Source organism: Trichechus manatus, unplaced genomic scaffold (genome assembly GCF_000243295.1).
Source record: "Trichechus manatus latirostris isolate Lorelei unplaced genomic scaffold, TriManLat1.0 scaffold00018, whole genome shotgun sequence".
In the NCBI taxonomy this organism is placed as follows: Eukaryota; Metazoa; Chordata; class Mammalia; order Sirenia; family Trichechidae; genus Trichechus; species Trichechus manatus.
The window spans coordinates 9,394,517-9,411,502 of NW_004443954.1; the positions used below are offsets into that span (position 1 = coordinate 9,394,517).

The 16,986-nt window shown below is 40.0% G+C and overlaps 1 protein-coding gene across 1 annotated transcript in view; it reads right to left on the reverse strand.

The window, feature by feature from the left end:
- Nucleotides 1–15,291: 15,291 nt before the first annotated feature.
- The window catches only part of PREX2 (phosphatidylinositol-3,4,5-trisphosphate dependent Rac exchange factor 2), a 324,079-nt gene continuing 322,384 nt past the window's right edge, over nt 15,292–16,986 (reverse strand). Inside the window, exon 38 of the mRNA XM_012554436.1 lies at nt 15,292–15,391. Within this exon, the coding sequence (XP_012409890.1) occupies nt 15,292–15,391 (100 nt within the window). The remainder of the gene's footprint in view (nt 15,392–16,986) is intronic.

Sequence of the window (16,986 nt, forward strand, 5' to 3'; positions counted from 1 at the left end):
AGACAAATAATATAATCAAAAAATGGCCAAATGGCATGAGTAGACACTTCACCAAAGAAGACATCCAGGCAGCTAACAGACACATGAGGAAATGCTCAAAATCGTTAGCTATTGTTAGCTATTGTTGTTGTTAGGTGCCATCAAGTCAGTTCCGAAACATACGGACTGTATGTATAACAGAACAAAAAACTGCCTGGTCCTGTGCCATCCTCACAATTGTTGTTATGCTCGAGCCCACTGTTGCAGTCACTGTGTCAATCCATCTCATTGAGGGTCTTCCTATTTTTTCTGACTTTGATCCACCAAACATGATGTCCTTCTCCAAGGACTGGTCCCTCTGGATAATATATCCAAAGTATATGTGACCAAGTATCGCCATCCTAGCTTCCAAGGAACATTCAGGCTGTACTATTTCCAAGACAGACTTGTTTTTTCTTCTAGCAGTCCGTAGTGTATTTAATATTCTTCACCAACACCATAATTTAAAGGTGTCAATTCTTCTTCAGTGTTCCTTATTCATTGCCCAGCTTCTACATGCATACGAGGTGATTGAAAATACCATGGTTTGGGTCAGGCGCACATTAGTCCTCAAAGTGACATCTTTTCTTTTAACACTTTAAACGGGCCTTTGCAACAGATGTGCCCAAGGCACTGCATCTTTTGATTTCTTGACGCTGCTTCCAAGTAAAATCAAATCAGATCCTTTACAAATTCAGTCTTTTCTCTGTTTTTCTCTGGTCCAGTTGTGAGGATTTTTGTTGTCTTTATGTTGAGGTGCAATCCATACTGAAGGCTGTAGTCTTTGATCGTCATCAGTAAGTGCTTCAAATTCTCTTCACTTTCAGCAAGCAAGGTTGTGTCATCTGCATAACACAGCTTATTAATGAGTCTTCCTTCAATCTTGATGCCTCATTCTTCTTCATATAGTCCAGCTTCACGGATTATTTGCTCAGCATATAGATTGAATAGGTATAGTGAAAGATACAACCCTGATGCACACCTTTCCTGACTTTAAACCATGCAGTATCCTCTTGCTCTGTTCCAATGACTGACTTATGGTCTGTGTACAGGTTCTGCATGAGCACAATTAAGTGTTCTGGAATTTCCATTCTTTGTAATGTTATCCATAATTTGTTCTGATCCACATTGTCAAATGCCTTTGCATAGTCAATAAAACACAGGTAAACATCTTTCTGCTATTCTCTGCTTTCAGCTGTGATCCTTATGACATGAGCAATGATATCCTTCATTCCAAGTCCTCTTCTGAATCTGGCTTAAATTTCATGCAGTTCCCTGGTGATGTACTGCTGCAACTGATTCTGAATGATTTTCAGCATAATTTTACTTGTGTGATATTAATGATATTGTTTTATAATTTCTGCAGTCTGCTGAATCACCTTTCTTTGGAATGGGCACAAATATGGATCTCTTTCAGTCAGTCGGACAGGCAGCTGTCCTCCAGACTTCTTGTCATTGACAAATGAGCACCTCCAGCAGTGCATCCATTTGTTGAAACATTAAATTGGTATTCTGTCAATTCCTGGAAACTTGTTTATTGCCAATGTCTTCAGTGCAGCTTGGACTTCTTCCTTCAGTGCCATCAGTTCTTGATCATATGCTACATCTTCAAATGGTTGAATGTCGGTCAATTGTTTTTTCGTACAGTGACTCTGTGTATTCCTTCCATCTTATTTTGATGCTTCTCGTGTATTCAATATTTTCCCCGTAGAATCCTTCAATATTGCAACTCGAGGTTTGAACTTTCCCTTCAATTCCTTCAGCTTGAGAAATGCCGAGCTTGTTCTTCCCTTTTGGTTTTCTAACTCCAGCTCTTTGCACATTTCATTATAATACTTCACTTTGTCTTCTCAAGCTGCCCTTTGAAATATTCTGTTCAGCTCTTTTACTTCATTATTTCTTCCTTTCACTTTAGCTACTTGATGTTTAAGAGAAAGTTTCATAGTCTCTTCTGATATCCATTTTGGTCTTTTCTTTCTTTCCTTTCTTTTTAATGACCTCTTGCTTTCTTCATGTATGATGTCCTTAATGTCATTACACAACTCCTCTGGTCTTCGGTCATTAGCATTCAATGCATCAAATCTATTCCTGAGATGGTCTCTAAATTCAGGTGGGATATACTCAAGGTCGTATTTTGGCTCTGGTAGAATTGCTCTAATTTTCTTCAGCTTCAACTTGAATGTGCATATGAGCAATTGATGGTCTGTTCTGCAGTTGGCCCCTGGCCTTGTTCTGACTGATGATATTGAGTTTCTTCATTGTCTCTTTCTACAGTTGTAGTCGATTTGATTCTGGTGTATTCCATCTGGCGAGATCCACATGTATACTCACCGTTTATGTTGATGAAAAAAGGTATTTGCAATGAAGAAGTCATTAGTCTTGCAAAATTCTATCATGCGATCTCCAGCATCGTTTCTATCACCAAGGCCGTATTTTCCAACTACCGATCCTTCTTCTTTGGTTCCAACTTTTGCATTCCAATTGCCAATAATTATCAATGCATCTTGATTGCGTGTTTGATTAATTTCAGACTGCACAATTTGGTAAAAATCTTCAATTTCTTCATTTTTGGCATTAGTGGTTGGTGCATAAATTTGAATAGTAGTTGTATCAACTGGTCTTCCTTGTAGGCAAATGGATATTATCCTATCACTGACAGCATTGTACTTCAGGATAGATCTTGAAACTTTCTTTTTGCCAATGAATGTGACACCATTCCTCTTCAATTTGTCATTCCCAGAATAGAAGACCATATGATTACCCGATTTAAAATGGGCAATTCCAGTCCATTTTAGCTCACTAATGCTTAGGATATTGGTTTATGTGTTCCACTTCATTTTTGACGACTTCCAATTTTCCTACATTCATACTTCATACATTCCACATTCCAATTATTAATGGAGGTTTGCAGCTGTGTCTTACCATTTTGAGTCATGCCACATCAGCAAATGAAGGTCCCAAAAGCTTGATTCCATCCACATCATTAAGGTCGACTATACTTTGAGGCAGCTCATCCCCAGGTGTCTTTTTGAGTGTCTTCCAACCTGAGGGGCTCATTTTCCTCATTATATCAGATACTGTTCTGCTGTTATTCATAAGGTTTTCACTGGCCAATTTTTTCAGAAGAGTAGACTGCTAGGTCCTTCTTCCTAGTCTGTCTTAGACTGGAAGCTCCACTGAAACCTGTTGAAGGGTGACACTGCTGGTATTTGAAATACTGGTGGCAAAGCTTCCAGTATCATAGCAACACGCTAGCCACCACAGTACAACAAACTGACAGAAATGCAAATCAAAACTACAATGAGTTACCATCTCGCCCAGACATTACTGGCACTAATCAGAATCAATAAAACAGAAAATAACAAATGTTGGAGAGGTTGCAGGGAGATTGGAACTCTTAAGCACCGTTGGTAGGAATGTGAAATGGTACAACCACTACGGAAAATGATACGGTGACTCCTTAAAAAGCTAGAAACAGAAACACCATATGATCCAGCAATCCCGCTCCTAGGAATATATCCTAGAGAAATAAGTGCCAACACACCAACAGACATATGCATACCCATGTCCGTAGCATTATTCACAACAGCAAAAAGATGAAAATAACCTAAGGGCCCATCAACAGATGAATGGATACACAAATTACTGTACATACACACAATGGAATATTACACAGTGATAAAGAACATGATGAATCCGTGAAACATCTCACAGCATGGATGAATCTGGACAGCATTATGCTGAGTGAAATAAGTCAGTCACAAAAGGAAAAAGATTGTATGAGAATACTATTACAAAAACCCAAGAAAAGGTTTATATGCAAACAACAACAACAACAACAATCTTTGATGGTCACGAGGGAGGGTAGGGGTGGAGAGGGGAAAATTATTACCTAGATAATAGACAAGTGTTAACTTTGTTGACGACAATAAACAGTATAGGCGAAGTCAGCACAACCTGACCAAGACAAAGTCATAGAAGATTCCTAGACACATCTAAACACCTGGAGGTACCGAGTTACTGGGGCTGAGTCTTGTGAACCATGGTCTCGGGGGGTATCTGGGTTAATTGGCATAACACAGTTCATAAAAAAAAAAAAAGTTATACATCCTACCCTGGTGAGTAGTGTCTGGGGTCTTAAAGGATTGTGAGCGACCATCTAAGATACATCTATTGGTCCCATCACATTCCGAGCAAAGAAGAATGAAACCAAAGACACAAGGAAAATACTAGTTCAAAGGACTAATGGACCACATGCCTCCACTAGCCTGAGTCCAGAAGATCTAGATGGTGCCCCCTACCACCACTGACCGCTCTGACAGGGATCACAATAGAGGCTTCTGGACAGAATGGGAGAAAATTTTTTAGCAAAATTCAAATTCACAAAAAAAGACCCAGACTTACTGGTCTGATAGAGACTGGAGGAACCCCCGAGACTATGGCCCCTGGACAATCTGCTAACTCAGAACTGAAGCCACTCCCAAAGACTACCTTTCTGCCAAAGATAAGACAGACACATAAAACAAACAATAATACACGTGCTTCTTAGTTCAATCAAGTATACAAGAACAAATGGACACCTGCCCAAAGCAAAGACAAGAAGGCAGGAAGGGACAGGAAAACAGGATGAATGGACATGGAGAACCCAGGGTGGAAGTGGAAAGTGGGAGAGTGCTGACACATTGTGGGGACTGCAACCAATGTAAGAAAGTTTGTGTATAAATTTTTGAACGTGAAACTAATCTGCACTGTAAACTTTCACCTAAAACACAATAAAATTTAAAAAAAAACATTTATGTGATACCAAACATAATGCTTTTAACCACTATAGTATGCGGCCTCCCTATTAAAGAAACTGAAGCTTTCGTAGAACAAAGCTTCAAAAATTTCATACATTTTTTTTGACATAATGGAAAAGAGGATTAGTGTGCTACAACTAGTAACATGACATTTGGAATGCAATACCTGGTTCTCAATGGAGATGTGTTGATTTTTCTGAAGAACCAATGTATGGAAGAACCACCTTCCACCACCACCTTATACACACCTATCACAATACCTATTTTTGATTGCTCAAATTAATTTTTTTATTGTACTTTAGATGACGGTTTACAGAGCAAATTAGTTTCTCATTAAACAATTAATATACACATTGTTTTGTGACACTGGTTGCCAACCCCATGACATGTCAACACTCTCCCCTTCTCAACCCTGGGTTCCCCGTTACCAGCTTTCCTGTCCCCTCCTGCCTTCCTGTCCTTGCCCCCAGGCTCGTGTGCCCCTTTAGTCTCATTTTGTTTTATGGGCCTGTCTAATCTTTGGCTGAAGGGGGAACCTGAGGAGTGACATTCAGTACTGAGTTCAAAGGGGCCACACTTTCGGGGTGTCTGCATTCTCTGTCAGACCAGTTAGTCTGGTCTTTTTAAAAAATTTTTCCCATAAAAAATTTATACATACATTGTTATGTGACCCTAATTGCTCTCCCCATACTGTGACAGCACACTCCTCCTTTCCACCCCTGATTCCCCATGTCCATTCAACCAGCTCCTAACCCTCTCTGCCTTCCCATCTCATCTCTGGACAGAAGCTGCCTGTTTAGTCTCTTGTATCTACTTGAGCTAAGAGGCACACTCCTCACGAGTATCACTTTATGTCCCATAGTCCAGTCCAGTCCCTGTCTGAAGAGTTGGCCTTGGAAACTGTTAAAGTTCTGGGCTGACAGAGAATCCAGGGGCCATGCTTTCTGTGGTCCCTCCAGTCTCAGTCAGACCATTAAGTATGGTCTTCTTACTAGAATTTGAGTTCTGCACCCCACCTTTCTCCTGCTTCATCTGGGACTCTCTGTCGTGTTCCCTGTCAGGGCGGTCATTGGGGGTAGCTGGGCACCATCTAGTTCTTCTGGTCTCAGGCTGATGAAGTCTGATTTGTGTGGCCCCTTCTGTCTCTTGGGCTACTACTTTCCTTGTGTTTTTGATGTTCTTCATTCTCCTTTACTCTAGGTGGTTGGGACCAATTTATGCATCTTAGATGGCCACTTGCAAGCTTTTAAGACCCCAGACGTCACTCACCAAAGTAGGATGGAGAACATTTTTTTAATAAGCTTTGTTATGCCAGTTGACCTCGATGTCCCCTGAAAGTGTGGTCCCCAGAACCCTACCCCTGCTACTCTATCCCTCAAAGTGTTTGACTGTATTCAGGAACCTTCTTAGCTTTGGTTTAGTCTAGTCGTGCTGACTTCTCCTGTAGTGAGTGCTGTCCTTCCTTTCACCTAAGATAATTCTTATCTACAATCTAGTTACTAAATAACCCTCCCCCTCCCTCCCCACCCTTGTAACCATAGAAGAATGTTTTCTTCTGTGTTTAAACCTTTTCTTGAGTTCTTATAATAGTGGTCTTATACAATATTTGTCCTTCTGTGACCGACTAAATTCACTCAACATAATGACCTCCAGCTTCCTCCATGCTATGTTTCACAGCTTCATCGTTGTTCTTTATCATTGCATAGTATTCCATTGTGTGGATGTACCATAATTTGTTTATCCATTCATCTGTTGATGAGCACCTAGGTTGTTTCCTAGTCTGGTCTTTTTTTATGAATTTGAATTTTGTTCAAAATTTTTCTCCCACTCTGTCCAGGACCCTCTATTGTGATCCCTGTCAGAGCAGTCGGTGGTAGTAGCGGGCACCATCTGGATCTTCTGGGCTCAGGCTGGTGAAGGCTGTGGTTCATGTGGTCCATTAGTCCTTTGGACTAATGCCTCTGTCATTGGGTGCATAGATATTTATTATAGTTATGTACTCATGGTGGATTGTTCCTTTAATCATTATTTAATGTCCTTCTGTGTCTTTTATGGTGAATTTTGTTTTAAAGTCTATTTTATCTGAGATTAATATTGCCACTCCTGCTCTTTTTTGGTTGCTGTTTGCTTGATACATTTTTTTACCATTCTTTGATTTTTAATATATTTATGTCTTTGTTTCTAAGGTTTGTCTCTTGTAGATAGCATATTGATGGTGCCTGCTTTTTTTATCCATTCGGTCAGTCTCTATGGGTGCATTTAAGCCATTTACGTTCCGTGTGAGTATTGATAGGTGTGAGTTTATTGCTGTCATTTGTAGTGCTTTTTTTTTGTGGTGCTGATATTTTCTTTGTTCCTCTTACTCTTCTGTGCTGAATTCGTTCTGTTTGTGGATTTCTTTTTTTGTTTCTTTCTTTTTTGTAGATTTTGTGTTTAATGGTACTTTACGTTTTTCTTCTTTATTTTGATGAGTAGGTTTGTTAACTCTTTTTGGTTACCTTGAAATTTACCCCTATCTTCTATTACTTGATATTGCCTTGAATTTCTCTCCATTTTTAAAGTTCTATACCTACATTGTTTATTCCCTCTTTTATTGTTCTGATGTTGTTGTCATTTACAGATTGATATTTCTGGCTCCATTGTAAATCTTTTAGTTTTGTTTTATCCTTGAGAGTTCATTATCTAGGTTGGTATCTCACTGATGTTTTCTTGTGTCCTAGATTCAGGTTGTTGTCTGATGTTGTTGGTTCTCTAACTGAAGGGCTTCCTTTAATAATTCTTGTAAGTTTGGTTTGGTTTTCACATATTCCCTTAATTTCCACTTATCTGGAAATGCTCTAATTTCGCCATCATATTTGAGTGAGAGTTTTGCAGGATATATTATTCTTGGTTGGCAGTTTTTTTTCTTTGAAGATTTTATATATGTCATCCCATTGCCTTCTTCCTCGCATAGTTTCTACTGAGTAATCAGATCTTAGTCTTATTGTTTCCCTTTTGTATGTGATTTTTGCTTTTCTTGAGCTGCTCTCAGGATTCTTTCTTTGTCTTTGGTTTTAGGAAGTGTGAATATGATATGTCTTGGTGACCTTCTTTTTGAGACTATCCTATTTAGGTTTCATTGAGCTTCTTGGCTGTTTGGCTTTACGTCTCTCATGATATTAGAGAAGTTTTCTGTCAGCAAATCTTTGATGATCCTCTCTGTGTTTTCTATTTTCTCCCCCTGTTCTGGGATTCAGACCACATGCAGATTTTTGCTTTTTATTGTATCCCACATCATTCTCAGGGTTTCTTCATTTTTCTTCTTTCTTTTCTTTGATTTTTCCTCAAACAAATGGTATCCAAGGATTTGTCTTCAATTTCATTGATACTGTCTTCCACTGTTTCAGTTTTCTCCTAAAACCTTCATTGCACTGTCCATTTCTGAAATCTTATTTTTAGTTTAGATTTCTATTGTTTTTATGATTTCTAGTTGTTTATTTTGAACTTTTGTTTCTGTATTATTTGTTTCTGTATTATTTTCCTGAATTTTTCCATTGCTTTATCTGTTTTCCCTGATTTTGTCTATATGTTTCATGATTTTGTCAATTTTTTCCTTATTTTTGTATGCATCTTCCTTCACCTCTTTGAGAACCCTGAATGTTAGAGTTTTGAATTCCCCAACTGGAATTCCAGTGCCTTTTCTTCTACTGCAAAGTCATCTGGTGTTTTATTTTGGTCACTTTCTGGAGTCATCCTGTCTTGTTTTCTTATATGTTTTTACATTTGTCTGCTGCCTCTGGGATATTCAGGAATTATTCCTTCACTGATTGTAAGTTTGTTTGTTTTGTCTTGCTTTTTTGTTTTATTTGGTTATGTCTCAACAGGTGGGCTGAGCATGTTTTGTTGCTTTCTTGCCTGTGGGCACAATATTTCTCACGACCTTGTCCAGGTGAGCAGGGCTGGTCACTCAGCTATGGTGCAACAAGGTAGGTCCAGCAGGGGTGAAGGGGGGGGGATGGGTAGTTGATGCATGAAGTGGGGCAGACAAGGTGGGGCCAGAGGGCAGGGCAGGGCAGGGCCTAGGGAACCGTGTCAGTGCTGCTTGAGGGCATGGCACTCAGCATGCCGTGCAGATAAGCAGGAGGGAAGGGAAATGATGTGATGTGCACAGCTAAGTGGGTGAATGAAAGAAGAGAAAGGAGATAAACAAAAGGAAAAAAAAGAAAGAAAAGAAAAAGAAGAAATAAATAAAATGATGGCACAATGGGATTCCACAGGTCAGGGCAGGGCAGACCTGGTGAGGCCATGTGCTGGTGGCTGTCTAGCCAAGTGGCGTGGCTCGACCTGTCAAGGAGGGGCGTGGGTGGTGTGTGCGGCTGAGTGGGAGAAAGGAAAGGAAAGGGGGGAAGAGAGAAGAAACCAACAAATAAACAAACAAAATAAAAACAATATAAAAAAAATGAGGTGGTGGGGGAGTTGGCCTTTGGGGGCAGGGCAGAATTGGGGTGGCAGCAAGCTGATGTCTCTCTTGCTGGGTGGCAAGGCATGGCCTGTCAGGAAGGGGTGGAGGCAGTGCAGGCCCTAGGTGGGAAGGAGAAGGAAAAAGGAGAAGGGGAAAGATAAAGAAAAATAAAAAATATAGTGCTGAGGGAGCTGGACTGTGGGGGCAGTGCAGACCTGGGGAGGCTTTGTGCCAGAGGCTCTCCAGCTGAGTGGTAAGCACAGCCCATTAAGAAGAGGGAGGCAGCACACAGGGCTAGGTGAGTTGGAGAAAGGAAAGGAAGAAAGGGAGAGAAAGAGAAGAAATAACAAAAACAAACAAAAAAATAAGTAAATAAATAAAATGGTGCTGAGGGAGCCAGTCAGTGACGGCGGTGCAGACCCAGGTAGCCCTCTCACAGTGACTCTCCAGGCGAGCAGTGCGGCACGGCCCCTAAAGAAGGCGTGGGGGTGGTGCACAGGGCTGAGTGGGTGGGAGAAAGGAAAGGAAGGAAAAGAGAGAGACAGAAGAAACAGAAAAAAAGAACAAAGTATACAAACCAAGAAATCATAGCCTGTCAAGAAGGGGAGGGGATAGCACACGGGGCTAGCTGGGCAGGAGAAAGGAAAGGAAGGAAGGGAGAGAGACAAGCAACAAAAAAAAAAGCCAAAAAAACAAACAAAAAATGGTGCTGAAAGGGCTGGCTGGTGGGGTGGGGTGGGGTGGACCCAGGCAGCAGTGAGGTGATGTCTCTCTGGCTCAGTGACCATGGCCCATTTGAAAGCAACAGAGGCCTCATACAAGGAAGAAGGTGGGTTGTGAGAAAGTGTGTATCCCTGGTTACCATGGGCTCTGTCTCCTGTTGGGAGCTCTGTGAAGTTGCCTACCTGTACTCCCTGTGTTCCTTGGTGGCTGTAGTCCAAGATGGTGAATCCATCCTGCATTAGCTGGTAGGGAACCTCCACTCCGTAGCTCTCCTTGTTCTCTGTTTTCTGTCTGTTTCTTATTCCATTTGGTGCTTGACTGAGTTCTTTATTCCTTCATTTGATGCTTAGGGTTCCAGGATTGACATCGGTATCTGTTTTACTTAGTTTTGTGGGTCTTTGCTGCAGAGGGATGGCATGGTGCTTCTGTCTATAGTACCATGTTGCTGGATCTCTCAAATTAATTTTATGTCTTTCTACTCTATTAGGTCACAAGTTCCTTGAGGGCTGTTCCTTGAGGGCTGGAGCTATTTCTAGCTCAAGAAGCATCTCTCATCCAACTTAATATACCTAATGCTAAAACAGCTCCTGACACATAATTTAGGTATAGATTGCTAAAAGGGAATATGTAAAATTCATGGAGTCAATCAAGAGAAGTAACCATCATTACCGTGAGCAAGCTTTACCCTGTCATTACCCAGAACCAATCTGCCTCAGAATTATTAAACTCTAATATTCTGATGTCCAGCTTTCCTACCCCTTAATTTATTATATTCACTCTTTCTAAAGTGTGACTATGGCCAATCCCTCCTTGAAATGTTTCCTTTTTGAACTGTAGAACAACCATCCCCTGTTTTCCTCCAATTTCTCTGGTTGCTCATCTCCGTGTCTTTTGTAGCCCCCATACCTCTGCTTTCCCTTCAATATGGGCATTCCCTGATGGTGTTCTTAACCTTCTCTCATCTCTCTTACCTAGTCATCATAGAAACAAAATTCATTTCCAGGTCTACAGCTACCCCCTAAATATTGATGGCTCAAAAATATATAGCTCCACCTATTCTGTTCTCCGAGGCTTCAGATAAATATATTCAACTGCCCACAAAGACATCTCCACGTAGATGTCCCATTGGTGCTCAGTCTCAACATTTCCAACTTAAGCTCATCATTTTTTCCTTATAGCCACTCTTTTTCTAGCAACCACTATCTCAGTGACCAGTTGAACACTAGCCCCTGGTCATACAAGCTGGAGAGTTGGTGATCATCCTACAGCCTTCTTTCTCCCCAGCCTCTCTAATCCAATTAGTGTCAAAGACTATTAATTCTGTCTCTTATAAGCCTCCCTAATCCATCCTGTCATCTTCATCCTTAATACTACAAGTATCCTTTCAAGTTCCTGCCTTCAGTCTTAGTTGTCCTCTTAATGTTACTAGAGATCAAATGAAAAATAAGACCTTGTGGATAGGAAGATTTCTTATTAAAGCCTCCCTATTGTCTTCAAGTTAAAATTCAAACTCTTCAGTATCTGCTACAAGTCTCATTTATCTGGCCCCAGCCTACATCGCTAGAATGCCTGGGTAGCACAAGTGGTTAACATGCTTGGCTGCTAACTGAAAGGCTGGAGTTTCAAGTCTATCCAGAGGTGTCCCAGAAGAAATTTCTGGTGATCTACTTGACAACAGTCAGCCATTGAAAACCCTATGGAGGATAGCTTTACTCTGACACACATGGGGTTGCCATGATTCAGAATTGACTCAATGCCAACTGGTTAACTGCTTAATGTTTTTAGTCATTTCCTTTCATTTAAATGGAAGTTCCTTGAGGGCTGGAGTTCTTTCTAGCTCTTATTTCTGTTCTCTGTGTGTGGGGAATAGCACAGTACTTTGCACTTGTTAAGTCCTTGATAAACATTTGTAGAATGAATTATTGAATGAACAAAATAAGTTTGAGAATGTATTCTAGATGTCTCTCTTCAGGCTGTCACTCCTTTGTAAAAAAAAGTCAACTTTACAGTTGGCTCATTTTAATGTTTCAAATGTTTCAAAACATAACCCAGTAAAGAAAAAAGTGAGTTCATCAGTTTCTGTTCTTGTGTTCAGCTTGAGTATTGGTTTATTGATAAGGATGCTGAAATCTTATCCTAACCCCACTGTTTATTAGTGTTTATAAGCTCTAGCTAAGAAGACCCTGCTGAGACATTATCTTGTTTTCTCATTGGAATTTTAATGCTCCAGTGAGTCTATTATCCAAATATACCATGTCTGCTGAAGGTGCTGGAGAGACTGTCCAGATGAAATGATTCTTTAGCAATAGAAATCTTAGATTCTAATATAATCAGTGATGAAAGATAACATTAACAAGATCTGAAGATTAAAGAAGCTAGAAGTCATTAAAAATAAATGCAATTGAAGTATGAGTGCTCCATCCATTGTAAGGGGGAAAATACGTTTTCCCTTTTGAAAGCACTTTCACTGCCCACCTAGTTTTTCAGAATGAAATATAACTTCACAAATGTCGTATGAGACCACTATTATAAAAACTCAAGAAAAGGTCTGCACACAGAAAAAAACAATCTTTGATGGTTATGAGGGAGGGGAGAGTTGGGGAGGGGAAATCATTAAGTAGATAGTAGAGAAGTGTTAACTTTGGTGAAGGGAAAAACATCACACAGTACAGGGGAAGTCAGCACAACCTGATCAAGGCAAAGCCATAGAAGCTTCCTAGACACATCCAAACACCTTGAGGGATTGAGTTACTGGGGCTGAGGGCTGGGGACCATGGTCTCAGGGGACATCTAGGTCAACTGGCATAATACAGTTCATAAAGAAAATGTTCTACGTTCTACATTGGTGAGTAGTGTCTGGGGTCTTAAAAGCTTGTGATCAGCCATCTAAAATACATCTATTGGTTCCATCACATTCAGAGCAAAGGAGAATGAAGAAAATCAAAGACACAAGGAAAATATTAGTCCAAAGGACTAATGGACCACATGAACCACAGCCTCCACCAACCTGAGCCCAGAAGATCTAGATGGTGCCTGGCTACCACCACCGACTGCTCTGACAGGGATCACAATAGACAGTTCTGGACAGAATGGGACAAAAATTTTAAACGAAATTCAAATTCACACACACACAAAAAGACCAGACTTACTGGTCTGACAGGGACTGGAGGGACCCCTGAAACTACAGCCCCTAGACACCCTGCTAAAGCAGAACTAAAGCCACTCCCAAAGTCCACCTTTCAGCCAAAGATTAAACAGGCCTATAAAGAAACAATAACACATGTGAGGAATGTGCTTCTTAGATCAATCAAGTATCACAACCAAGTGGGCAACATCTGTCCAAAAACAAAGACGAGAAGGCAGGAAGGGACAGGAAAACTGGATAAATGCACACTGGGAACCTAGGGTGGAAAGGGAAAGGGGGAGAGTGCTGACACATTGCGGGGATTGCAACCAATGTCACCAAACAATTTGTGTATACAGTTTTGAATGAAAAACTAATTTGCACTGTAAGCTTTCATCTAAAGCACAATAAAAACAAAAAAATATATAACTTCATAAATGGTGCAGTCATCATTGTCACTCTGGTAAATGCTTTGTAAATGTCAACAAATAAGAGTGCCTTGTCTCTTACGGTGCTTGGGGGAGTCTACTTGTGGTTAAAATGCAAATGGGTAAAAGCAATGAAATGTAAACATTTATTTAGCTTTGCCCCACTTCAAGACGGATGACTGCCGACCAGCCTGGTCGGTGTCACCAGGGAAATGAAACCAACGGCGTTTCTTTGATGCTTGTTCCTATGAGCACTCGTTTTAAAGGTGGACTGGAGTCCTTTCTTAGGATTATGTGTGAACTGTGAATATTTGGTATGATAACAAACAAAAAGCTCATTCATCCATTTATTCACTCACACATTCTTTTTTTTTTTTTTATTGTACTTCAGGTGAAGGTTTACAGAACAAATAGTTTCTCATGAAATAGTAGTACACATATTGTTTTACGACATTCTTTAACAACCCCCCGACATGTCAACCCTCTCCCTTCTCGACCTTTTTTTTTTTTTTTTTTTTTGGTGAAAATACACATAGCCAAAGATACACCATTTCAAAAATTTCTACATACACAGTTCGGTGACATCGACTACACTCTTCCAATTGTGCTGCTACTCTCACTTTAGATGACGGTTTACAGAACAAAATAGTTTCCCATTAAACAGTTAGTACACATGTTGCCCTATGACCATGGTTAACAACCTCACAACACATCAACACTGTCCTTACTCAACCTTGGTTCCCTATCACCAGCTTTCCTGTCCCTTTCTGCCTTCTAGCCCTTGTCCCTGGACTGCTGTGCCTCATTAGTCCCATTTGGTTTTATGGGGCTGTCCACTCCCTGGCTGAATAGTGAACCTTGGAAGTGACTTAAGCACTGAGCTAAAAGGGTGTCTGGGGGCCATACTCCCGGGGTTTCTCCCATCTCCTTTAGGCCAGTAAACCTGGTCTTTTTGTGTGTGTGTGTGTGTGTGTGTGTGAGTTAGAATTTTGTTCTACATCCTTCTCCAGCTCTGTCTGGAACCCTCTGTTATGATCTCGGTCAGAGCAGTCAGTGGTGCTAGCCAGGCACCATCTAGCTCACTCACACATTCTTGAAATCAGTTCAGATATCTGAGTGTACTATATAGATACTATACTGAGCAATGAGTAAAATCTGAAAAACATATTCCCTGTCTCTAAAGAATTCTTACTAAAGTTGGGCAAAGCAACATGTAATAATACATTGTAACTCAATATGACAAGGGCCATAATAGATGAATATATAAGATGCTAACGGAGCATGCAGAAGGGAGGAAAATCAGAGAAGACTTCAAGGAGGTAATGACATCTGAGTTGGGTTTTGTGGTTAAGTAGGAGTTTTTCTTCCAGACATAGACGAGCAAGGCAAAAATGTCAGAGGGAATAGCATATGCAAAGTCATAGAGGTGTAAATAAAAATGGCATTTTGGTAGTTGGGCATAGCTAGATTACAAATTTCAGTAGTCCTTGTGTGGACTTTTGTTTTTGAATTCTGATGGAATTTTTAAAATCAAATAATGTCAAGACTTCTATCTGCTACCTCTAAGTTTGCTTCACCTAAGATTCCATTTAATTCTAGAGCATTTATGCCTAATCACATTTAGGTACAGGGTGTTTACAAGGGCAATCTCCATTATTATAATGAGTTCTATCCTAGGGCGGTTGTATTAGCTGTTAGTGACACTGCCTGGAAAATGCTGGCAAACCCTTTTGGAAATGAGCAGACCTGGGAACAGGCTTACCTCGGAGCAGACTGTGGGGTCCGGTCTCTGACTCCCAAATTTTTTGCTGTGTTCTGGACTCTTGCTCCCTGAAAGTAAGGAAAATTACTTTTAGCTCTACATTGTGTTAGTGATTATTTAACATACGATTAACATTTGAACTTAGAATATTGACTCCAATGATGTATTTAATATCAAAACCAAACCTGTTGCCCTGGAGTTGATTCCGACTCATAGCGACCCTATAGGACAGAGTAGAACTGCCCCATAGAGCTTCCATGAGCGGCTGGTAGATTTGAACCGCCAACCTTTTGGTTAGTAGCCATAGCTCTTAACCACGGTGCCACCAGGGCTCCATTTAACATGAGGCAGGACTAAACGAGGAGGAAGAGAGAAATCACCATCTGAACATTTTAAAATTAACATTTTTAAGCATCAAAATATTCTGATGTGTCACTTCAAAGGATGAATACTTATTTCTACAACCATCTAAATCATTACAGTTTAAAATAACAGCTTCCTGTTCGCTATCATGTCTATGTCTTTATTCCTAGAACCAATACTTAAGATGAGGAAATTAGGAAATGAGACTTTAAATACCTGCTCTGTGTTGCCATTTTCCTAAAACTGAGACCTCAGTTCTATCACACTCACACACTTATTTTGTCTTCAGTTGAATAGTTAGCTATTTTAAACTTAGTAGTATTTAGCAAGAAGAATATCTTCTTAAATATTTCTAAAGCAGTTTCTAGACAAGGCATGCCCACGTGGACCTCTGACATGTAAGAATTCTGCCTTAAATTCACAGTACAAAGACAATTTACTTTAGCAATGAAAAAGTTTTAATCTGTTAGGTTCATATATCAAATTATAATCATTGTTCAGTTACTAATGGTAAATATTTAATCCATAAAACCAAACACCAGGGGTTTTGGCTGGGAAAGCTGAAGGAGAGTTGTTCACGAAACTGACCTGAGATACTTTTCAAACTTTGAACCAAAGCTATACCCTGAAATCATTTTTTAACTAAGTGGCAGGTTAGCTCAAAAAGTAAAGGGTGTGTCACCGTTGAGTACTGCACTCTTTTAAAAAATGTATCTATATGAGACCAAATGGTCAATGGTTTCTCTAAAGCATGGATGAGAAGATGGGGGGCAGTGAGACTAAGTTAATGGGAATGAACAACTAGAATGGAAACAATGAGAATGTTGACACAATGTGAAGAGTGTAACCAATGTCACTGACCAATAGGTATAGAAATTGTTGAATGGGGACCTGGTTTGTTGTATATATTTTTACCAAAAATATGATAAAATATTTTAAAAAAAAAAGAAGTAGAAAAAAATTAACTTTGAAACTCTCCCTCCTACTACCAAATTCCAACCTAGGGAGAGGAGAGAGAAAAGGAAGAGAAGATAAAAGAATATGTTCTCTAAGAGGGGCCAAAGAAAGGAAAGCAAACCCGGGAAAGGGCAGGGGAGTGGCAAAAAACAGGTGGGAATTAAGTTTGGAATTGTCATTAAGCACTTAAAAAAAAACTTATTTTGAAATAATTTTAGACTTATAAAAATAGAACAGAGAATTGATCTACTTTGTCCAACTTATCTTAATGTTGACCATTTATTTACCCATAGTACAAGTTAGCAAAACCAAGAACGTACACTATTGTTAACTGCACACCTTATTCAAATTTCACCACTTTTTTCCCCATC